Here is a 25300-nt window from a genome sequence, read left to right as displayed (position 1 = left end):
CCTGCCAGGCGTCATTTGCAAGGTCCAACTTGCCTTTGGCACACACTTGGGAGAATCTCTCGCTGTCGTTCACCTATTACGGTTACTGGTCAAACGAAAGCGAGTCCCCGAAAAGTGTCCCCTTGGTCACCTTGACAATTTCCAAAAGCGAAACTTGCGCTCTAGGTTAAATCCACACTGAGTCTGCGGGGCGCGGAGTCCCTGCCCAGGTCAGCAGCGCCCGCCCGGCTGGAGGGCGGGGACGGGGGAGGAGTCTGTACAAGGCGTGGTCTTCCGTGGGAGAGAAGGCAGACTTTACCCCCCACCGCCTAAAACCCACACTCCGCCCCAGCCAATCGAGGAAGCCTATGCAAATAGGAGCCCTGTCGCCCCGACAACCATGATGCGCGGTAGCCAATTGACACCGGCAAGTCGCGGCCCTGCTCCACAATTGGGACGGAAGGAATGAGACAGAGGCCCAATGGGCTGTGGGAACGGTCCTCGGCGGGTTGAGGGGCGGGGATATGCAAATATGGTTTGAAAAGCCGGCGGGAAATCTGAGTTTCGCGGGAGGACCTTGGCGCGTAAACCGTATCCCTTCATTCATTGTCAGCAGCAGCTTCCTGGAGCCATTTTTCAGCTGCCGGCCGCAGCACTCGGTTAGCCGCCGCCGCCTCGCAATCCATTGCATCGGCCGCCCCCGACGCCTCCATCCCCCCTCGGGGCCCGATATCCGTGCGGCCGGGACCCTCCTCTCTCCAGGGCCCCGATTATTTTTGGCCCCCGGTGCCCGTGCGGTGCGGAAAAATAAAAAGAAAAGAGAGAGAAGGGGCTCGGAAGCGCCGGGCGGGGAGGAGAGAAGGAGAGACTTGGAAACTCCGACTGCAAATAATAAAAGAAATTGCAAACAATACGTTAATATTACCATAGCAATAAAAAGAGCAGGAGCGAGAGATGAGAAAGGGGATCCAGCCCGCCCTGGAGCAGTACCTGGTGACCGCCGGGGGTGGGGAGGGGGCGGCTGTCGTCGCCGCGGCCGCTGCAGCCTCCATGGACAAAAGGGCACTGCTAGCCAGCCCCGGCTTCCCCGCCGCCGCCGCCGCCCCGAGCGCGTACATCCAGATCCTCACCACGAACACTTCCACCACCTCCTGTTCCTCCTCCCTCCAAAGCGGCGCCGTCGCCGCCGGCCCCCTCCTCCCCAGTGCCCCCGGCGTGGAGCAGACCGCTGGCAGCCTCATCTACACCACGCCGCACGGACCCTCCGGCAGAGCCGGGCTGCTGCAGCAGCCACCAGCGCTGGGACGCGGCGGCAGCGGCGGCGGCGGCCCTCCGGTAAATGCCCTCCCGTCCCCACCGTCCCCAGCCCGGGCGGGAGGTGGGCTCGCATTGCGCGGGGTGGTGGGCTCGCTGCGGGCCGCCCTTGGTGGGGAGTGCGGGGCCAAGCGTCTCGGGCCTCGGCGGCTGCCCCTCCAGCGAGGGTTTATTGTTAAAGACTCGTGTGTTGACCCCCGCCAGCGCCCGGAGGGTCGGGGGGCTCCGCCGCGAGCGCGGGGCGGCGGGGATCGCCTTGGCGCGAACCACATCAAAAACTCCGAAACTTTTCGCGGCCCCCCCTATTCTTTTCCTGCACTTTTCCCTACCCCCACTCTCCCCTCCCCTCCAACTCGAAGCTTCCTCTTTCTCGGGCGTAGGAAGGGGTCACGCCCCGGATGGAGAAGGGGGTGGAGGAGGGAGTAGGGAACTGGGGAGTGGGAGACTCCGGGGGGTGGAAACCGAGGTGGGGGCCCTGGCGGTGATGGCCCCCCCTTCCGGCCTCCGAGGCCCGTTGGCAGCCGGGGGTCCCTAAGGCGTGCTCGGAGTGCAGGGGCTCTGCCAGGTTGCGCTTTGACACATTTGGGGATCTGTTAACTCCCGGCAACAAAGGGGCTGGGGGGAGTGGAGGCGGACGGTGGAGCAGGGAGCCGGGTACGGGCGCGGGCGTGGGCTGTCTAGAGGGTGAGGGGCTCGCGGGCTGGCGGCCCCGGCCTGGGCGCATCGCGGCGGCGCCCGCGTGGCCCGAGCGCCCGGGCCTTCCTCGCCGGGCCCCGGGCCTGCCCTTGACCCGCCTCTCCCCTTGCCCCTTCCTTCCCCCCGCCCTGTCCCCCTCTCCGCCCCCCGGCGACGGAGGGCGGGGGCAGCCGTGTTCCCGTCCCGCCGCCTGGGTCTGTCCCTCTCCCCGGGACCCGCCGGTGACGTTTCGCACACGTGCGCGGAGGACGCGCCTGTGACTGGGGAGGAGGCGGCGGCGGCGGGAGGGGGCGCTGGAGGGGGAGAGGGGGCACCCACTTCCTCCTGCTCGCCGGCTCCCTGGCCTGGGACCGTCCCGGCGCCCTCGCACCCGCCCCCGGCGTGGCCACCCTCCCTCTCCTCTCCCCGGCACCCCCCCCCCCCTCCACGGGCGCCCGCCCTCGCCCGGCGCCGCCGGTCCGCTCGGCCCTCCGGGCCCCCTCTCCAGCCGGCACCCCCCACCTCCCCCCCGGAGCCAGGCTGGTTTCGGAAATGCCCTTACAGCAGCAGGTTAGTGACCGGGACGGCTCGGGGGGCCGCCGCCGCCGCGGGGGCACAGGATTCTGTTGGGGGGCTGGAGCCGTGAGGGTAGGCGGTTGAGCGGGGTTTTGGAGTGGGAACGGGGGGTTGGGTGCTCGAGGGAAATGAGTAAGCAAGAAAAATGTAACTAAGTAAATGCCCCGGCCTCCGGTTCTAGGAACCCAGGGGGCAGGAGTGTCCGCCCCAGGGGGTGGGTATGGCGTTTACGTGGATTTTTTCCTAGGGGGGCCGAGGGATGGGCGATCGGAGGGGGGCTTCTCGCCGATGGCCGAGTTGAGCTCTGTTTTCTGTCTTCCTTCCCTTGTGCTGGAGGGGGAGGGGGGCGGGTCAGAGGGTAGGGTGTCTGTAGGATTCCCAGGCCACCCGCCACCCCCTCCCTTTGTCCCTGTAATTTATAAAGCGCCTTTGAGAGATGATTTAGGTCAGTATGCGGCTTCTTTTTTTGTTGATACTAGAAAGAAGTGTGGCCGGGAGGTCTTCCCCCTTTCTCCTTTTCTCCCCTGCATTCCCTTCCTCCATGCCTCCAGTCTTCTCCCTCGTGGTGAGGCTTGGCCCCCACGAGGCTAGAAACGAACCAGACCCAGTTTAGGTAAATGGTGGGTTGGTCGTACCCGTCGTTGACCTCACCTTGTCTCGGCTCCGAATGGGCTGAAATTGGGAAGACTCAAGATTCTGCAGAGGTCTTTAAGAGCGGCAGCACCCAGGCAGCACTTCGGGGGCAAGAGATAGATCTGGGAAGAGTGAAATATATTATTTCCTGACTTTTCTCAATTTCTCCTCGAGTTGGGTCTTTAGTGCTTTCAGCCCCGGAGATACTTGCTGGGGATGTGTGATACCTTCTCAGTCAAAGGAGCTCTCATCGCGTTTAGTGACTAGGGTCTGCCAGCAGGGGGGAAAAGAGTATAGGACCTGCTCACACATACAGTATCCACTGTGCCGGATTCTCAGTCACAGAAATATGCCACGCTTTTACTGGCATTAAATACTATAACTGACTTTACCTAAACACGCTTGGATATATTTCAAACATATATGCCCCCTACTCAGTTCTGCCCCTATATCATAAACCTAATCTGAAACAACCAGCTATTGACATACTTCTGGGATTGGATTCAGATTTATGGGAGGGTAGTTTTGATCATGGGAAATTGCAAGACCACCGGTGTTTTTTTTTTTTTTAACTTTTGAATTTTAGCCCACTTGGGCCGAGTCTTTGAAACTGTGTCGCCAAACTTCTCTGTAGTTCATTGTATCTAAGTTTTGAAAATTACCCTCACCGCCTTCCAAACTATTTCAAAACTTTATCCTCCTTTTCGTGAGATGATTATTCTAAAGACACGAAAACTGTATAAAGTTTGGTTTCTTTTTTTTTTTTTCTTATCAAAATTGTATTAGCCCTCTATTGATATTCTTTCCCTAAGCAGGAGAGACAGCACCGGGAGCGCTAAGTGATTGCCTGAGCAAAGAGATCATTTAAACACTTTGCATCCAAAACAGGTTGAGAAATCCTATTGAGGTTGCCACAGTTGCAGACCTACCTGGTTCTGATTTCCATGCTCTGTCTTTGGAATTTAAGAGCATACTCTTCACTTGTTTTTTAATGTGGAAAAAATCCATATATGTGTGTGTATCTATTATTTGTATATATATTATTTATAGATATATGTATACACATTTAGTACTGCCTTACTAGCTGCAATTGCCTGTGTCATTTACAAGTCATCAGATCTTAGGCAAATAACAATCTCTCTCACCAACAGCACTGTAAAAAGGGGGCAATAAGAAATATGAACATGAAAGTATTTTTTAGGGTTAAATATGACAATGCAAGTAAAACACTTAGCGCTGAACCAGGCAAATAGTAGATGCCTAAGAAAATGGATATCCAGAAATGTTATTTTTTTTTAACTTAGAGAAATAATACAAGAACATGTGTACACTGCCCCTTTGTTGACATGTATGAGTAAAATGGCTAAAACTCTTTCTAAAGTGATGCATAACTATTTATATCTACTTGAGTTTTTAAATCCATATGTCACAGTGATCTTCAATAATGGATACAATAGGGATACATCACTAGGACAGGCCTATGTTAGAGATGGCAGTGATGTGCTACCCCAGCATGAGCCTGTGGCTTGAGTTGAGACAAATCTAGATCAACTCACCCTCACTTTCTGGCCTTGCTCTTCCCTTGATCCCAGGGACCTACCATCCTTGGGTGCAGCCTGTGCTCTGTAGCTTTTGTAGAACTGGGCTCTTCATCATTGCCATGGCAGAGACATGCACCAGGTAAACGCAGTTTCAGATGATGAGCTGTTGGACACAGAAGGGATCTAGGGAAACCACAGTCAACAAGCACTGTTTTCTAGAACAGAAGGGGCTTCATCATTTTCTGTCTCTGCTAAAAAGCAGCTGAATGATTTCATCCCACTTCTAGAAAGTTTGGGATCTATTAACGCAAGAGACAATGACCTGTCACATCTGATTTAATTTGATCCAGTCATAGCAGCCCACTGATTAGACTTTGGGAAGGAACCCACAATGCTTGAAATTTCCGTGTAAGAATGGAGAAACCATAGGTGCTACAGCTGAGTCTTTTTTTCTTTTCTTTTTCTGTATGAGTATAAAAGAAGAAAAATGCTGGGTTCCTGTGGTTCTGTACTCAATAATCTTGCTTCTGCTGAGATAGATGGTTAGTGCCAAGTTTAAGCTAGGAGAGAATTTTTAGTCACTACATACCCCAAAATGGAAGTTTTAATATAATGCAGTGCCCAGACTCGGGCAGTACAAATAGCTCTACTATAATCAGTACCCATGGTGCCACTCTAATCATCCTCTGAAACAAAGCACTCTTAAATGTGGCTCTGTGAGCTAAGGAACCCAAGCTTGCAAACAGGAAAGGATTTTTTTTTTTTCTCTTTTTCTATAAATCGTCACCTTGTATAATACTTGGAAGAGTAGATTCTGAGATTAATGTTGTGTTGTGCAAAAGCTAACTTGAAAACAGAAAATAATACTCTAATCTTAGACATGAATAAATAACAGCACCTGGAGATTGAAAGGTTGTAGAGAAAAGTGGCTTTTATTCTCATTTCTTACAGGTATAATGCATAGTTGTCTTATTGCCACTCCCAGCGATATACCATCCGTACCTTAAGCCTCTTTCCAAAGGACCTGGACCCATTTGGCAAGGCTTCAAATATTCATAGTTGATTTTCTGGCTGCTCTTCTAATTTGACATGAGTTTCATATATTCCATTTGTATGTCCAGTTTTCATCCACTTTCCTCGGCTGACCAACTCCCAATTCTTTTTTAACCATCTGCTTTCTACTAACATTTTAAACTAGGATGAGTGAAAAGTCAACCACTGCCTGTGCTCACTAAATCATGTCACTCCTAGATGCACGTGAAACCATTGCAAATAGTGCATGGCAAAGAAGGTAGATTGCAATTCTTATCAGATGCTCTGTTTCATTTTAGTTTTTAAATAGAGGAACTTCCCTGAATTCTTTGAGGTACTAAGCATGTGGTTTAATGCATATTTTTCATGCTTGTTAGCAGCTTAAAAATAGTGTTTCAAGTACTGTATTTACAATGGCTAAGAAGCTTTTTTTTTTTTTTTTTTAAACTAATAATTTTTCAGGGGACTAAGAAGGCCAGCTAACTGGGAAAGCAGTGAGTATAGGAAACCACCAGTGGTATCTTCTTCCTCCTACCCTGACCCCTTCTTTGGCTTCCAAGAGTGACTTGGAAAATGTATCTTACACAAGGACAAGTTGTACAGCAGAAGAGACAAAAAAACAGCAACTGGGATGGGGTCAAGAAATCCACAAAGGTGATGGTGGGGTAATATAGAGGGATCATACACACAGCTTCTGCATCAGTAGAAAGAGAATTGGTTTGTTTTCTGTTTTCGCTTTTGCTTCAAACACTCTTCCCCCAAAGCAATGCATTTTTAGAACGCAAAGAATGTGTGGGTTACAAGGATGTATTCTCAGGTAGCCTCCAACCTTAACTGGGGATCAAGCTTGTTGCTGTGGCAGCTATGGTCATCTACAGTAGGGCTGCCCAAGCTCCCGGATCAAAGAGGTAAGCCCCCTAGTCACCAGATTATAATCACAAATCCTGTGTACCTTGCTTTGCTGGAGAACCTGGGTGAAACAGACCACTGCTTAGGTTTACATCAGTGGAGGCTGATAGTGAGAACAGACAGCTGATGTAATAGAGAGGACTTCGGAGGAGGTGGGAAGAATAAAAGTAATTGACTTCGGTCTGCTTTCTATTACTTTAGCCCAACTGTCTGGGGCCATTTCTAGTGTCCCGGCAACATTCTTATAACAAGTCTTACAATTAGCACAGGCAATAATTAATATTCTTGATGGCCTTTGAATCATAACATGTGAGAGCTATAAAAGCAAGAATCATCATGTGACCCAATGCCCTTCATTTCACAGGTGAGGAAATTAAGACCCAGTGCAGTTGAGTTACTTACCCAAGGTCACAAGCTAACTAGCGACAAAGCCAGAACTGAAACCGGAGACTTGAATTCTTAGAAGCCTCATCCGCCAAGAGAAAGTTAACTGTGTCCCATGTGCCCTGTATGGGAAAATTGGGATGAGTAGAATATATTTTAGATTGCCTTCAGGAATGGTTACACTTTTTGAAAATAGACACATACAAAAGTGTCCTTTGAACAGTTGGCTTTAGAGTAACAGCTCATTCTCAAAAATAGAAAATAAGCGAAGCTCCTGTAGATGTTCAGTGAGAGGGAGTTAAAAAAAAAAAAAAAACAGAAGGAATGACTGACTCATAGAAACGTGAGAGTAGCATGTTTAAAGCTTTATGTGTTATTTGCAGACTTATGTGGATATGACACTTCCGGTGCTCAGAAAGTGAAACATACACTTCACTGAGAATAGAACCTGGAAGGATTTTTGCCATCGTCTTTGGGAGAGGGGTACGCTGTAGCTCTGGTGTTGGAGGTCTGTCTGGGCCATCCACATCCTGGGTGACTGCTGTGCTTTTTAGAGGTCAGGGGCCCTTACCTAGTGACCTTAGACCAGGTGCCCTGCCGTCTTTGAAGATTGCTGGCTAAACAGAATGGCCGGTCAGTTTAACTCTTTCAGAGGAAGTCCTCATCCTCTAAAAGCCAGAACTAATTTCCTTAAAACGTCTTCTTTTACTCCTGAAATTGAGAAAGCTTAAAAATAGAATCACTTCAAGCCCTGAAGCTCAAAAGTGAAACATAATCCAGTGTGGCGGTAGTCCACTGACTAGTTAGGGGGCGGGGATATATAGCTGGTCTATAATTCACAGACCGGAAAGGTGTCGCCTGCAGGTACAGTCTCGATCAGGGCAGCTGTTGGTGAGACCTGTGGTCAACAGTGAAGCGGATTTCCCCTGGAGGACTCTATGGAGGATGGAGTCCATCTCAGGAAGCGGGGGAGCCGACCACTCTTGGTGCTCCCAGCCAGCTCATGCCTGGCTACCCAGGAGATCCCATTGGCTCCTCCAGCCTGACTGCTGAGAAGGGCTTCTCCAAGCTCTGGAGATGATCCTGAATGTTGCAGCTCTGGACACTGGGGGTCACGGGAGGTCCACTCGGAGCCTGTAGACTTCACCCCTCCCTGGCCCCTTTTCTGTGTCTGATGCTTTAAGGCTCCAGAAATAGAACCCGAGCAGCCGCCCTGTGGCCCCATCCCTTCTGAGCCTTTCTGGGTTTGGCGGCCCTTAGGAGAGGTGAAAGCTTCTGTGTACCAAACCCATGCCCTCCACCTAAAGGGCAAAGTAAACGGCAGCCAAGTAGACGATTCAGACGATGGAGCGTGAAGCCAGTGTCTGGGTTCTTATTCTCTCAACAACTGTGTCGCTGGGCAAATCCGCTTAACCTCTGGATCTTCATTTCCTCCCCTGTAAAATGGGTGCATCACTATACCTACCTCATGGGATCAGGAAGATTAAATGAGTTCATGTCGTAAGGTGTCTAGACCAGTGCCTGGCCGATGGGAAGGATTCGGTGGATTCCTGATGGAATTGCTCTTTCTGTTTAGGGCTGTCTCTCAGGCCCTTCCTCCAGTAGTTTATTTTCAGAACCAGCCCCAGCGTTCATCCAAACCCAGTGATGCCTCTAAAAATGACGGTGATGGGGAGGAACAGTGAACTGTGAGGCGGGTTCTCCTAAACATATTCTTCAGGATTTTCGTATGTCTTTATAAATTGTGCATGGACTTGGGAGAAAGAGCCGAAAAATATGCTCTTCATTATAATAGCCCTCTCAGTAGTGATAGTTTCATGACTAGAATTTTTATTTCTGTGATGATCTGTGCTACAAAAGTTGCAACTATTAACGTGATGTCACTTCTGTACAGTAAACGAGAGCTTGAGACAGAATGGTGGAGATCAGGGTGTCCGAAGTCTCTGGGCCCTGGCAGGATGGGGAGGGCCCCACGTCGGTGTGGGGGAGGGGCTCTGCCTCTGGGCCCCACTCTCCCTCTTTCATCTCCGGCTGGCAGCGCCCGGTGGTTCAGTGTGTTTGCCTGTTCCTCCCACTTAGCCCTCACCTCTCCCTCTGCCTGGCGTTTATAGAAGGATGCTAGAGTGACTTATCAAATTAATTACAACCTCCTCCCTACCGTTTGAGGTCCTGGGAAATCTCGCCCTTCCCGTTCTTCTTCCCAGCTGGGATGCTGGCGGGCGCAGCGTTTAAGGTGCTGCTGCCCTCCTTCTTTGTTGTTCAGTCGCTTATTCATGTCCAACTCGGTGACCCTGTGGACTGCAGCTCACCAGGAGCTTTCTCTCTAAGGCATTTATTTGCTCGCTCCTCTCGGTCCTTCCCGGTGGCCTATCAAGGACACGTCCTGCACAGGGCCTCCCCTGATTCCCGGGGCCTCGGGTCCCCTCCCCTTCCTCGAGTTCCTGCTTCCTTCCTTCCTGTAGCACATTTTAGTTCACCTTCCATCCCCATCAGCGGTGCCCTTGACTCGCTCTTCCTCCAAACCCACAAGCTTCAAGAAAACCAGCCTGTGGTTTGTCTTCATGTTGCCCTTGCCATGGCTCCTTCATCGTGGATGCTCAATTATTTGAGAAGAGGCCTTTTCATCAGGCAGCCATGGTGTGTTTGGCACCCCAGTCTTCCTGTTGAGGACGCAAAAGAAGTATGAGGTGTGCGATCCACCCACTCTTTGCGTTTACAGTCTGTTTGGGGAGCCAGGCTTTAAACACAAGCTGAGTCGCAGGCAAGACTAAACAGGAGTCGGGAGGAAAACACGACTCATCTCGTCCTTGGATGTACAGTGTCGACAGGACGTGCCCGCCGGGCCGGCAGAATGAGGAGGCCATGGCTCCCGTAGTCACCAACCTTAGAGCACGTGCAGCTGTACTTCTGGATCACCTGAGCACTTTGGAGAAATACCCCCATCTAGACATGAGGTTTTGAAAGTGTCCCAGGTCATTTTAATGTGCATTCAGTTGGAACCTCTGGACTAGGTAGACAGGGAGGGCTGGGGAGGCTGATCATGGCTGGGGAGACATCTTGAAGCCAAATAGCGAGGTGGGAAGTAGGCATAAGGAGGCCAGCTAGACTGGCATCCATAATGGAAATATTCAGACCTAACACTGGATACATTGAGATGACTGGTCTAGAATAGAGATTACCTTCCTGCAAGGGCCAGGGGTATGGGAAAGTGAACGTGTTAATCCCTCAGTAGTGTCTGACTCTTTGTGACCCCACAGACCATAGCCCACTGGGCTCCACTGTCCATGGGATTCTCCAGGCAAGAATACTGGAGTGGGTAGCTATTCACTTCTTCAGGGGATCTTCCCGACCCAGGGATCAAACTCAGGGCTCCTGCATTGCAGGCAGATTCGTTACTGTCTGAGCCACCAGGGGGGAATGGGAAGGTGAGAATAAGTGGCATGGGGGTTGGTCTTGAACAGAGAAGAAATGCCCTTTCTGAAGAGTGCCAAGGGACCCTGCCCCAGGTGATGGTTGCCAGAGGGGAAAACAGGCCGCGTTTGTTGCCAGGTCTTCAAGTGTCTTAAAATGGCCAGGAATCTACCAGTTTTTAAATGTTGGCTCAATTAAAAAGGAAAATGTGCAAGCCAAACAAAATAGGTCTCTAGGCCAGATCTGGCTTTAGCGCTGCCTCTCAGCAGTCTCTGGTCTATGGGATAATAATAGCTAATGTTTATCAAGTGCCCACGCGTGGAGGGCCCTAAACTAAGTGCTCTACGTGCATTAGCACATTATCCATATAACCTGTGGAGTGGGTGTCATTATCATGCTTATTCTTCACAGCTGACAGTGAGGGGTTAAGTGGCTAGCTCTGGGCTCCACTGAGGAGTGAGGCAGGTGAAATTGAACCCAAGGAGCCTGGCTCCAAGGTCACTGCTTGTTTCTGGTCTTTATCCTCTATGGTCTCTGATATGGTATAAATTCTATAGGACGGACCCCAGATATCTGTCAAAAAGAAGGGATCCAGTGTTTTTTTCCAAGCTGCTCGAGAATAAGAATTGCCTGCAGCGTGTGTTCCAGATGCAGGTTCCCAGGCACTTTCTCTACCCTCAGTCAGAGAAGTGCGCTGGCCTTCTGGAACATTTGGGAAACACTGTTGCAGGTGGTTGAGCACAAGCAAAGGTTCTTGCAGCTGGAATGACCTGCAGAATCAGGAGCTGCCTGCAGAATCAGCGCACATTCCATTCATCCCAAGTCCTTCCTTGCAGACCCCAGAAACGAGGGCCAGGTGCACCGGTATCCCATACCTACCCTTATCCCAACTTCTGGATTTCTAGCTCATTGCCAAAGGCAAACCATCCAAAGAAATGTGACCCAAAACCCAAAGGAGGTAAAACAAGGACTTCCTGAAAGGCTGAGAATCTTAGAGGGTCCAAGGGAGCACTGCTGCCTGGCACAGCACCACTGGGAACCATGGCAATTTCCTGGACAGCCTGCCCTTGAGGGATTTGCTTTGCCTGATAGTAGGAAGGCTTTCCATTCTGTTGGGTCTGGGCCTGCCTGGAACAGGTTACCATGTGGGCAAAAAGCCAGACCTCCCCCTGGAAAGAGAAGTGGGGCATACCATTTAGAACATGGGTGCTACAGTGTTGATGAATCTAGAAGCCAGACAGCAATGGGATGGTGTGAAAGGCCAGATGGAAGAGAGAAGAAATATATGGCCTTGTCTTCCCACATGGTTAGCTTATGGGGCTGAAAGAATGGACTGAGTTTTTCCTCCATCAGGGTTTGTACCACATGCAGGGAATGATGAGTTTGGAATGCGTTGGCTGTGAGGGATGCCAGGGGCCACCCAGCTTTCTAAGAGGCTGGGACCCAGCACTAGAAATATGGCTTTGGCACAGAGGTTAGAGGGGAAGGCTTGATGAATAACAGCCAGCCGAGAACTGATCTCCCTAGCTTTAAAACAACAAAAAAAAGTGCCACAAAAACCTTTCATTTTCACTTCTCCCTTTAGAATATGAAAACGAGACAGATTCATCAGGTTGATTTGGGCGGGGGGAGGATCAATACTGTCAGGGCTCCCAGAGACGAGCCATCAGTTGTTATTTATGATGTGCTTTCCCAGGTCTGGGCCTGGCTCCTGGCTGCTTTGAGAAAGCCCACAGTTTACAGCCTCTCAAAGCAAAGAGGAGCCAGCTGGAGAGAGCTGTGCATAGAGAAAGGTCACATAATTATGTCTTGAACTAAGATGGCTTTTTTGACCATGATTTCCTAGGCTCTCTGATTTTACAGGTTAAAAAAAAAAATCTTGGATTTATTTTCTTAAGCCCTAGCATATTAAAATTTAAAAATGAAAGTAAATTCTTTGTTATTGATTTTTAAATGTGTAACTTGTGTTTAAGCCTATTTGCAATAACCCTGGAATTGACCGATTTTCGTTGGTGTGGTGGATACCCAAACTTGTGATGATTCCACTAACAATGTGGTAAAGTTTTCAGTCTTTTCTATTCCTGTTTTCCTTGCCAGCATCTCAGACACTCTAATCCTGGGACTGGTCTTTAGGAGGGAGGTTTTCAACTCTGGCTACCCACGGCATTGGGGAGCAGAGGGCTTGGCAATCTGGCTCCAGAAATGGGCCCTGTCACTTACCAGCCTGTGATCCTTCACAAATTCCATCTATGAGCTGTAACTACCGAAAATAGTGCTCCTGTCTCCTTCAGTAATTGAAAGGATTCAATGAGCTGTGTTTATAGGAAGTGTACTGTGCATTCCTAGCTTAGTGTATACACCCGACCGTCCCTCTTCCATGGTAAGAGCTCTTGAGAATTGATTACATCTGAATTCTCTGTTTTTAACCATTGGAGGGAAAACAAACTACAGGACAGATACTGAGCACTGAGCTGACTGGGTTCCCAGTATTCTGGGTGCTCCAGTGACTAAGATACTCTTGCCTTCAAGTTCATCAGGAGGTCAGCTCAGTTCAGTCGTGTCCGACTCTTTGCGACCCCATGAACCGCAGCACGCCAGGCCTCCCTGTCCATCACCAACTCCCGGAGTCCACCCAAACCCATGTCCATTGAGTCGGTGACGTCCTCCAACCATCTGTCATCCCCTTCTCCTCCTGTCCTCAATCTTTCCCAGCATCAGGGTCTTTTCAAATTAGTCAACTCTTTGCATCAGGTGGCCAAAGTATTGGAGTTTCAGCTTCAAAATCAGTCCTACCAATGAACACCCAAGACCAGTCTCCTTTAGGATGGACTGGTTGGATCTCCCTACAGTCCAAGGGACTCTCAGGAGTCTTCTCCAACACCACAGTTCAAAAGCGTCAATTCTTAGGACAATTCTTTATAGTCCAACTCTCACATCCATACGTGACCACTGGAAAAACCATAGCCTTGACTAGAAGGACCTTTGTTGACAAAGTAATGTTTCTGCTTTTGAATATGCTATCTAGGTTGGTCATAACTTTCCTTCCAAGGAGCAGGCATCTTTTAATTTCATGGCTGCAGTCACCATCTGCAGTGATTTTGGAGCCCAGAAAAATAAAGTCAGCCACTGTTTCCCCATCTGTTTGCCATGAAGTGATGGGACCGGATGCCATGGTCTTAGTTTTCTGAATGATGAGCTTTAAGCCAATTTTTTCACTCTCCTCTTTTCGCTTTCATCAAGAGGCTCTTTAGTTCTTCACTTTCTGCCATAAGGGTCGTGTCTTCTGCATATCTGAGGTTATTGATATTTCTCCTGGCGATCTTGATTCCAGCTTGCACTTCCTCCAGCCCAGCGTTTCTCATGATGGGCTGCATATAAATTATATGCATATAACTCTGCATATAAGTTAAATAAGCAGGGTGACAATATACAGCCTTGACGTACTCCTTTTCCTATTTGGAACCAGTCTGTTGTTCCATGTCTAGTTCTAACGGTTGGTTCCTGAACTGCATACAGGATTCTCAAGAGGCAGGTCAGGTGGTCTGGTATTCCCATCTCTTTCAGAATTTTCCACAGTTTATTGTGATCCACACAGTCAAAGGCTTTGGCATAGTCAATAAAGCAGAAATAGATGTTTTTCTGGAACTTTCTTGCTTTTTCGATGATCCAGCAGATGTTGGCAGTTTTGATCTAGGGGAGATGAAACAAGTTTTTCAGTAACTAAGATGAGATAAAAGATGGTGAGGGACCTAAGAGAGTATGGATGAAATTTCTCAGGCATCCATCCTGGGGGCGAGAACGGAGAAGGATTTTGGAGGTTCAAAACTGGAGCAGCGTTTTGGTACCGTTGACACTTTGGCCAGACTCCTCCTCGTGGTGGGCAGGCGGTCCCATGCACCGTGGGGTGTTAAGCAGCATCACTGGCCTCCGCCCGCTAGATGCCTGTAGCACCTTCCAGTTACGAGAAGCAACATATCTCTGGACATTGTCCAGTGTCCCCTGAGGGCAAAACTGGCCCGCACTTCTCCTTGGCCCCCTCCCCGGGCCTGTTGATGAGCCACTGAACTAGCTCTTTAACTTGGGCATGCTCCACATGGAGCCCCAGCACTAGGATCACTGTCCACCACTCAGATGATACAGAGGAAACAGGCTCTGTGTAGCCAGCAAAGCCCTGCCTGTTTTACAAGCAGGCAGGCGCTCAAGGAAGGGCCACTCGAAGCCCCTCCCTAAGCTGGAGAAGAAGGGATCAAAGTCTGCAGTTCCAAGAAGGCCAAAGAAGTTTTGCATTTATCATTGACTCAACTGGGTAATTAAGAAAAGACTTTCTGAAAGAACAGGGACCTGCTCGGGACCAGCTTCTCCATTGATAGACTAAGGACTTGGTCATATCACTTACTTTCCAACCTGTTTCCTCACCTGTTAAATGAGGAGAATCAGGGTTCCCATCTCTTAGGTAATTGTACAAATTGAACGCCCTCCCGCATGTTAAGTGCTGGCTTCAGCGCTGGCCATGTGCACTCCGACCTGTGTGTTGTCATCATGCGTGTCGTTATTGCCGTTGTTGCAATCATTGCTGTCAAGCTGAGCTTCCCTCTCAGGGCAGTTCAGCTATTAAAAACCGTTCCCTTCCTTGCTGGTGTTTGCACAAGCACTTTCCTCGCACCTCCATCTCCCACCACGGGGCAAACTGATCCATTTGACTTACTTAGCAGGTATGTTTGGGGCACCGAGTATATATGTCAGCCCCTGTTCTAAGTTCCGGGATGCAGCTGTGTAGGCACAAAAATCCCCTGCCTTCATGTGACTTGGATCACGATTGATGAAAAATTTGCCACATTTTGGCAAAATAGCCACCTCCTCCCAACCTCCTACTGTTCCTGTCTTTTTTTTTTTTAATTGGAGGATAATTACTTTACAGTATTGTGGTGGTTTTTGCCATACATCAACGTAATGTATGCAACCACGGGTGCACATGTGTGCCCCCACCCCCAGCCTGACGCCCCTTCTTCCACTGCTCTCCCCACCCCATCCCTCTGGGTTGTCCCAGAGCACCCGTTCCTGTGTTAGATGGATCCTGTTCTGTTTCGTTTTGTTTTACAATGTTGTTTCTTAAATCTGTGGTTCTAGATCAGCAGCAGCATTCAGCCTGTTAGAAATGCAAATTTTGGATTTATACCCTAGACCTACTGACTCAGAAATTCTGGGTGTGGCCAGCAGCTTGGGGTTTGATAGATACCCCCAGCCCAAGTTGAGAGGCACGGTTTGGGGAAACGATGCCTCTCAACAAAAAGGACTAGGGGAAACCAAGGTCTGGGTTGGGCTATGTTACGTGCTGCCATCAGAGAGGGAGTTGCCCATATAGTGTATGTGTGAATTGTTCAGTCATGTCTGACTCTTAGCGACACCATGGACCGTAGCCCACCAGGCTCCTCTGTCTATATAATTCTCCAGGCAAGAACACTGGAGTGGGTTGCCATTCCCTTCTCCAGGGGACCTTCCTGACCCAGGGACCATACCTGGGTCTCCCGCATTAGAGGCAGATTCTTTACTGTCGGAGCCGCCAGGGAAGGCCTGCCCCATATAGTGCATTTCCAAAAACAGCAGAGCTTACGAAAGGCAGTCTTAGCTGTATCATGACAGTTCAAAACTGGCAGCGTGCTTTGATCTCTTCCGGGCCTGGCCTCCCTCCTTGAAACAGGAGGGTCCTGCAAGCCACAGCGCAGAACTCAGTCACAGACATTCTTAGCCATCTTTGGGTCTTTCAGCATCCTGAGAATGGGAAAACTGCTTCCTTCCCTTTTCTCCAGAGCCTTGTGATGTGTGTGTTTGACAGTTATGCTCCTTCTTTTAATGTCTTCTTTAATCGTCCTCCTATCTATCTGAAAGTGAAAGTGAAAATGAAATCACTCAGTCATGTCTTGACTCTTTGCAACCCTCTGGGCTGTAGCCCACCAGATTCCTCCATACTCGGGGTTTTCCAGGAAAGGATACTGGAGTGGGTTGTCATTTCCTTCCCGACCCAGGGGTCGAACCCAGGTCTCCTGTACTGCAGGTATCTACCACCTGAGCCACCAGGGAATCCCATTCTTTCCTATCTAGCACCACTAAAAAAAAACCCTCACATCATAAGCCAGCTACATGGACCAGGCTCCCTGAAGATGAAATGGTAGCTGTCCGTACACGTCTGGTACTTTGGGTATTTAAAGATACTGTGAGGAGTAAATGAAACGAGAGACCCTGGGCCAGTGTCCAGCCTGGAGCTGGGCACAGAGTGTCCAGCCACTTGATAAATTCCCGCCCCTGTTCCCAACTCATTATGAAAACCAATAAAGGCGTTAAATAGATACCACAGTTATTCATATGAAAAGCTTTTCACTATAGACAGTTTGCATGAGTATGAATAACCATCGTATAAATTATAACCAAAATCATGGAATCAGAAGTTTTGATCTATTAAAACTCGTATTAAATATGTATGTAATTAAATAAACTTTAGAGACTTAAAAGAAGTATATGTTACCTGATTTTTCTCTCTCTTTTTTTTTTTTTTCATGAAAATGGATTTTTTTTTTGTCTGAAAGACGTGTAGGATCTTAGTTCCCTGACCAGGGTTTGAACATGCACCCCCTGCATTGGAAGCGTGGCATCTTAACCCCTGTACTGCCGGGGAAGTCCCAAAGATGGGTTTTTTTTTTTTTTAAGCCCTAATCAGATTAATAGAAATTCTTTTCTTCTGCACTAACCCAAACCTGGTTCTGCTTATATGGAATCTGTTAATGTTTAAGAGCCATATTCAGTTTACAAATGCTAATTAATTACTATTATGTTGATTATGTTAAAAGGCGTGTTTGAGATGGACTGATGGTTCCTTTTGATAAAGGGTTTTGTCTTGAACGTGCATGTGGAAGGTTATAAAGCTTTACTATGGTCCAGCTTGGTCCTGTTGCTGTCGTCTTCTACAAGTGTCTCTCTGGCCATCGGTGGGCCTTTCCTCCCCCCACTTCCAGCCAAAACAACTTCTGGTTACAGTGATGGTTTTCAGTTTGCCATTTGTGGTTGATTGTATTTTAGAGGTTGGGAAAGTAAGGTGAGCAGTACTCATTTCTTGCTTCCTGCCTCGCTTGAGAATAAGGATCAGCTTTTCTCAGTCCTTGACTTTCAACGTTCGCTCCTGTATATGGTAAGGGTGGCCAAGGTGTGGCCCTGCAGTGGCGCCCCTCTGAAGGTCTGTTATGACGCAGTGCCCACCGCCCTTTCCAAAACTAGCTCTGGGGACCAGGGTGTGGGCCTCCCCTGTGCCGTGCAGAATAAAAGAAGTCTCTAGGCTAGAAGTAAAAGACTAGAATCTAGTATCTAGAAGTAAAAGACTAGAGCCATGCTGGCTGCATAGTTGAGTTTCATAAATATTTTTTAGACGGATCTAAACAAGCATCATCCCATTTGACAGTAACAGGTTACCGAGCCCTGGAGTTTTGCTGTAATAGAAGAATAAAGTTACAGTGGTCAGCTTGTGGGCTGCCCCTTTCAAGTCAGCTAATCTCCAGCTTTTTGCACCTTGGAGAAGTGTACTCAAACAGACTAGACATAGACCCCAACTTGGCATGATTAAGGACTTTATTTATTGCTCTCAGGACTACTTGGTGTAAATCAGAGTTCTGGAGGTTGATGAACTGGAATGCAAACTTACTAATTTAGTCTGAGAAACATAACTGCCAAGTGGACAGTTGCAGAAATTGGTATTGCCTTGGGTTTGCGATCAGAAGGTTATTAGCTGAGTCAGAATACAGGGGTTTGACTCATCCTGTTAGCATCTTCCCACTGTGCCGGCTCCCCTCTGGAGCTCACCTGCAGGGTCGGGAGTCCTGCCTTCTGCTGGAAGAACATAATGGACACTGTCATTTACTCAGGCGTCCAGTGGTGTCTGTAAGGATAACACTGACTTTGTTGCCTTTTTTTTTTAAGGGAAAATACTTGTTTTTAGTCCAGGTTTGTTATTTAAAGAAATCAAAGATGGTCTAAGTCAGTGAAGTAAAATTTGAAATACCCTCTCCACTCCCTCCTAGTCCTGCTTCACTTTCCAGAGGTGACTACCACAGCTTGGTTTGTCACTTTTATATCCACTTGCAAATATGTATCTTATATGCACATGCAAATTGCAGCTTGCAGTTTGTACTTAACAGGTATTAGATGTATTTCCATCTTAATGTCCATTACACCTTGTATGTGAAAGTTACTCAGTCGTGTCTGACTTTGCAACACCATGGACTATACAGTCCTTGGAAATCTCCTGGCCAGAATACTGGAGTGGGTAGCCGTTTCCTCCTCCAGGGGATCTTCCCAACCCAGGGATTGAACCCAGGTCTCTCACATTGTAGGCAGATTCTTTACCAGTTGAGCCACCAGGGAACTGCTGCCCATTATATGCGATATGCCAGAATGTAGTTAACTCTTCCTATTTGATTGTTATTCCTAATTTTATAAACAGTTCTACACTGAATATCCTTGTGCATATGTTTTTGTGCATATGTGTATTTCTGAAGGCTAGATTTTTTCTTTAAAAGTTTTTTAATTCAGGTATAGTTGATTTATAATATTAGTTTCAGGTGTACAACATAGTGATTCAAATTTTTTATAGATTACACTCCATTCAAAGTTCTTATATGTAGACTTCTATACATATATTGAATTTGTAGATTGTATTGTATATATTCTATTGACTATGTAGATACGTTCATATCTATGAATACATATTCATATATTGTATTGAATATGTAGATTTCTGTACATATATTGAATTTCTGTCACAGGGCACGTATAGTAAAATGCTGGATTGTTGTTGTTTAGTTACTAAGCCACGTCCGGCTCTTTTGCAACCTCATGGACTATAGCCTGCCGGGCTCCTCTGTCCATGAGATTTTTCTAGGGAAGAATACTGGAATGGGTTGCCATTTCCTTCTGCAGGGGATCTTCTTGACCCAGGGATTGAACTTAATGTCTCCTGCACTGGCAGGTGGATTCTTTACCACTGAGCTTCCTGGAAACCCAAAATGCTGGATAGATAGGGCCAAATTGTTCCCCACTAAAAGCCAAAGCAATTCTTCTTCCTCTCACCAGTATGGAGAATGCTTTTTTTCTCATACTCTTTACAATGTGAGATCACGTTAGTTGTTTTGCAGTTTCGCTCATGATGATTTTGCTAGAAATGCTAGATATTATCTCCTGATTCTTGTTTTGTGTTTCCTTAATTATACGACTGTCATCACCACCACTGCTGCTATTATTACTGCTGCTGGTTAATAATATTTGTTGGATGTTTTATGTGACAGGATTGTTTAAGCACTTTAAATGAAATTTACTAATTTAAAGTTCAACATCCCTGTGAATTTGGTATGATTATTGTTGTGATTTTACAGATGATGAAAGAGAGAGAAGTTAGTCAATTTAAACATCTCTGCCCAATGTATTTCTGTGAGTTGCTTCTTTGAATCCTTTATCATTTGTGTTTATACAGCTATTTATAGTTTTCTTACTGATTTATTGGAGCTTCTCAGATACTGCACTTTCTCTGTATGTGTGTGCACACGTGTGTGTACTAAATATTTTTTTGCCAGTTTGTCATTTTTCTTTTATCTAGGAGATGTATTTCTCTGTACAGAAATTTTGCTCATTTTTTAATATATAAAATTATAGTCTTTACTTTTGTCAGTTTGGTGGCCCTTCCTAATCCCCAAATTATAAACTATTCTCTGTTTTCTTCTTCTGATCTTATAATTTTATTATATTGATGCTTAACCTCTTTGGAAGGGGTTGTGTGTAGGTGTTAAAGATCTGACCCTGTATTTTTCCCAAATGGATAGCTAGTTATACTAGTGCCATTTATTGAGTGGTTCAGCCTTTACCCATAAATTTGAAATGCCACTTTTGTTGTGTGTGTGTACATGTGCAGCCTCGTGCACGGATCTGTGTTGATCAGTGCCTGGACCTTCTACTCTGCTCTACTGATAGCTTTGTCTCTTTCTAAGGAAATACTATCCCTCTAAATACAGTAATTTTATGCTAAGTTTTGCTATAAATTGGAAAAATCCCATCCCCTTTCATCTTATACTTGTTTTTTTCATTAAAATTGCTTTTCATTATTGATTCATTATTGGTTTTCATTGTTCATTCTTGCAATTGTACAGACTGGGGTTCTCTCTCCCCTCTCCACTGTCAGTTTGGGGCCATAAGAAAGATAACAGTTACCTACTTTATTGTGACTGAACCACCACCACAACAACCTGATTGAATAGTTTGGTACACGAGGAATGGCAATGAGCATCTTACATATATTATTTCATCTTGTAAAGCAACCCTCCCTCATCTGTAAAGGTGGAAGGTGAGGCTCAGTGGTTAAGCTGTTTGTCCCCAGCTACACTTCCAGACGAAAGGATTTCAAACCTCTCTCTTAATTCTGATGCTCCCCACCCACCCCCAGACACGTGGAGTCTCTTCATGGGATACTTACAGGCCTTTGTCTGGGGTGGGTTGTCAAGAGTTTCCGTGTTCTGCGGGGCAGCTGATGGCACTTAAGCAGTCTTTATTGTGTGAAGAAGACCTAACAAGATCTCTCCTAAGGACTCACACATTGGGGCAGCAAGAGTTGAAAGACCTGGCTTTACCAAGAGTAGTTTTTCCAATTTAGGATGAGTCAAGGTGGGGTCACAGTGTAAAATATAGAAAGTGAGAGGAGAGGAATCACTTAGCAGATGCTTCTTAGGCTGGATACTGGTTTAACTCATCCTCGGCTCTGAGAGCATCTTCGGGTCAGGGCATGGATCATACAGAGGTGAGGTATACACAGCCCTGGATGTTAAAGGAGGGGTGTTTTGATGGAAGAGGCCACAGACAGGACTCTGGGAGCTTCTACATTTTCAGAGAAAGGGCAGCACATGTTGGAGGAACAAAGGCCTGCAGAGGTCCTAAGAGGAGGGTTTAAACAGGGACGCTTTCTCTCTTTGTCTAAATCCATCTACCTACCAGTCTATGGGGCTTCCCACGCGGCGCAGTGGTAAAGAATTCACCTGCCAATGCAGGAGACACAAGAGACACGGGTTCAATCTCTGGATTGGAAGATCCCCTGGAGTAGGAAATGACAACCCAGTTCAGTATTCTTGCCTGGAAAATTCCCTGGACAGAGGAGCTGGCGGGCTACAGTCCACGGGCCCGCAGAGTTGGTCACAACTGAGCAAGTGAGCACCAGTCTAAGACTTCCCGTCCCACTGCTGGTTGCCTCTGGATTCAATTTCTCTCAGGTGCCTTCTGTGGCTTTTTAAGGGTGAACATCAGGAAAGTAATTTTCTTAGGAGAACTTTGAAACTGCCTCCCAAACAAGTCCAGCTGAGCTCCCACCAGGAGCTGTGGAAAAGTAATCCTATTTATTAGTAGTAGTATATTGATTTTGCGTGTAAAATGGACCCAGAGGCCTGTGACAATGAGTCCATTTGAAATTATAATTTAAAATACCTAACAGAATAGCCGGGCAGAACTACTACCCCCGAATGTAAATTATTAGATGCTTAGTGAATTTCTCGTGTGCAGTAAATTGGCAATCAGCAGGTCAAATTTTGTTTTTTAATATCCTAAATTCTTTCATTTTTTTCCTTTTCTTCAACAGTCGCAGGTGTAAGGATAGAGGCATAGTTATTAAATCTCAGGGACCTGTATAAAAATAATAATATATAGTTGTGCTTTGTTGTTCACTTGTTTAATCAGTCCACTTTACCGTAACATACAAGGCACTTCATCAAAGAATTCTTTTGCTGCATGACTGCACTCTTAATTTTGTGAAAACTTGCAAGGTTTCCTTCCAGACTGAAAGGTAAATGTATGGTTACTTTATTACCTATTTAGCACTGGCTACCCGGCCTTGACTTTAGGTCTGCAGTTAGGGCTGATACATCCGTTTCAGTCCCACCTGCCCATTGGGCAGATCTTTCCAAACACCACCTAGTGTCCCGGGACTATGACCCCCAGGCGGGCCGCGGGGCTGCTCTGGTGGTGACCACATGATGCGGGGAACTGACGCCCTGGCTTCTCCTCTGCTGACCTGAGCTTTCCCTTGCTCCTGGGGCTGAAGTTTTAACTCTGCCCACTCTATTAGCCATTCTTCTCCATCTTTCTTTTAAAATATACTTTCACTTTTTCCTTCCCATCCACGCCCCACCCCGCCACCCCCAATACAACTGCCTCGGCATCCTGGCTTTTTCCATTCTTGACAAATGATCTGTCCACTGTAACCGTAGCTCCGTTGTGCTGATATCTGTTGAAATTAGACCTAGAATCTAAATGCGGCTTCATGGAATGATGGGTGAGAGAGACATTTTTCTCTTCGAACAGCCGGTGATCTACTGCTACTCCAAACCACCTATCTGTACCTTCCCCACTATGATAACTGGGGAGGTGGGGGGAAATGGGGAAAGGGACTTAGAATCAAAAGTTCTGTATAAGGTACTGCATTAGCTGGTTTTGCCTCCATAATAAAGCAGCGGGGTGTTGCCCACCATTGCTAACTGCTCCCTCCCCTCAAGCATATTGAATGGACTTCAACCTCATTGCATTTCTTATCCTGTGATAGAAATCGAGAACCTTCCCTGTATTCACACCCATAGCTGCTTCTCACCCTAGTGTGACTTTGTAAACCAGAGATGAAACGTTTCCCTTGTGCTTTAGGGAATGTGCTGCCCTAATGGCGTTTTCCTTTAGAGGTTCAAAATAATAATTGGGTCCCGAAACTACTCCTGCAAAGATAGGTGTGTGACAAATATGACTGTGCTGGAGACGGGCCAGACTGCGTGGTGATTTCTTGGGAGGCTGCTTAGGAAAGAAGGATGGACCAGGGCCCAGCCAGCAGAGGGGTTTGCTGGGGGGTCAGGCTTCTCGTGGCGACCTGGGGCCTGGTGGGGCTCACAGCCTGGAAGGGCCAGATCAGTTCTTTCACACCTTGGCTCATTTCTGATCTGTCAGGTGTGAGCCATCTTTATGGCCTCCTTGCGCTCAGATCCCCTGTGACTTTGTCCACTAAGCTACAGGGGTACTTGGGGGCTCAGGGTAGCCGCTCAGCTGCACCCATACATTGGGTGCTCCACTGGGAGTGACTGGGACCCTAGCAAGGAGGGGAACCACTGAGGGCGGAGTCCTCCCATCAGTCACCACACCCTTTCCCAGCCAGACTTAATGTCGCTCACTTCTCCTCTTTTCAAGTCCTAAGGGTTAATTATGTTGTTTACTGTTTACATTTGCATTCCTGATAGTGCTCTTTCACAGTGAGTTGGCTCATTTTCTAGTCTAAGTAGATCTCAGAAGCAGGGTGTGGTTCTTCTGGCCTTTGAGATGGGCACAGTTCAAGTGCAGCAGGCCTAGAGAATGCCACAGTCATTCAGAAATCGCTGAAGATCGCCGCCTGCCCGCGGCCAGGACTTTGGTCCCTGCCATCTAACAACTCACTGAACTGAAATTTAAGTTCCTGCAGCGATTCTGAGAAATACTGAGAAATGTTATTTCTGGGTTGCAGGTGAGGAAACAGAATGAAGGTCAGAGACATTTAGTGACTTGTTTTCCCCCCACGTTGAGGTTAAGAGGTTAGAACTTTGCAGTTACTTAGTTTTAAAATCTCTCAAGCTGTGGGGGCTCAGTAAAGTTACTTCGCTTTTCTAGACCTCAGTTTACTCATCCATAAGGTGAGACAATTCATGGCCTGCATCTCCAGGTTGATGGATAGACAGACGAGAAGGCACATCATAGAAAGTGACCAGAAGGTTAGGTCTTCTAGACGTGGTGAGCAAGTAGGAGAGATGGGACCGAAAACAGCGCTCCACTTCCTCATATAAAGAGAATTGGAGGCGTCTTTAGATAAATAGACCTGTTGCATTTAAATATACTAGCGACCCCATGGACTGCAGCCTACCAGGCTCCTCCGTCCATAGGATTTTCCAGGCAAGAGTACTGGAGTGGGGTGCCATTGCCTTCTCCAATAAATATATTTAGAGCAATTTTGATCATCATGGATTTGGTGCAAATTTTGTTATAACTTTTTTCCCCCTTCTCTCTGTTGTTCTAAGCTGTGCTGCAATGATACTTTAAAAAATTGCCGGGAGCTCAGGATTAAAGGTTCTCCTAGGCCAGTGATTCTCAACTGGAGCAATTCTGCCCTCCTGGGGAGGGATATTTGACAATGTCTGGAGACATTTTGGGTTGCTACTGGCATCGGGTGGGCAGAGGCCAGGGATGTTAAGCACCCTGAAATGCACAGGGGCAGCCTTCCTTGCAACACAGGATTATTGTTGTTGAGTCGCTAAGTTGTGTCTGACACTTTCATGACCCCATGGACTGTAGCCCGCCAGGCTTCTTTGTCCGGGGGATTTCCCAGGTAAGAATATTGGGGTGGATTGCCATTTCCTCCTCCAAGATATCTTCCTGGCCCGAGGATTGAACCCATGTCTCTTGCATCTCCCATCTGGGAAGTCCATTATCAGGCCCCCAATGTCAGCAGTGCTGAGGTTGAGAGGTCGTGCTCTCAGGTAATCCTACTTCTGTTGCAGTCAGACTTTCTTCTGTTATTGCAGAATCATTCAAATCTTTTCAAACAAGGTGTACTCATTTCCTAAGGTATAGTGTTTTCCATGTGAGCTGTCTTCTAAGTCCTGAAAACCTTGGACCATGTCTCAGAGTATAAGGGGAGGAGGAGACAGAAGAAATTGTTCAGCTCTCCTCGAGGTGTGTAAAGCATTCAAATCCAATCAATTTTTCTCAACAACTTTCTTTTTTGTGTGTTTCTTTCCCCCCCAGGGTCATATAGCCTACATTAATGT

General features: G+C 47.5%; 1 protein-coding gene across 1 annotated transcript in view; it reads left to right on the top strand.

The window, feature by feature from the left end:
* Nucleotides 1–933: 933 nt before the first annotated feature.
* E2F3 (E2F transcription factor 3) overlaps nucleotides 934–25300 on the top strand; it is a 79816-nt gene continuing 55449 nt past the window's right edge. The window contains exon 1 of the mRNA XM_068961047.1: nucleotides 934–1314. Coding sequence (XP_068817148.1) covers nucleotides 934–1314 — 381 coding nt within the window. The remainder of the gene's footprint in view (nucleotides 1315–25300) is intronic.

The sequence above is a fragment of the Capricornis sumatraensis genome, chromosome 22 (genome assembly GCF_032405125.1).
Source record: "Capricornis sumatraensis isolate serow.1 chromosome 22, serow.2, whole genome shotgun sequence".
Lineage (NCBI taxonomy): Eukaryota > Metazoa > Chordata > Mammalia > Artiodactyla > Bovidae > Capricornis > Capricornis sumatraensis.
This window is presented reverse-complemented; position numbering and strand designations above follow the sequence as displayed.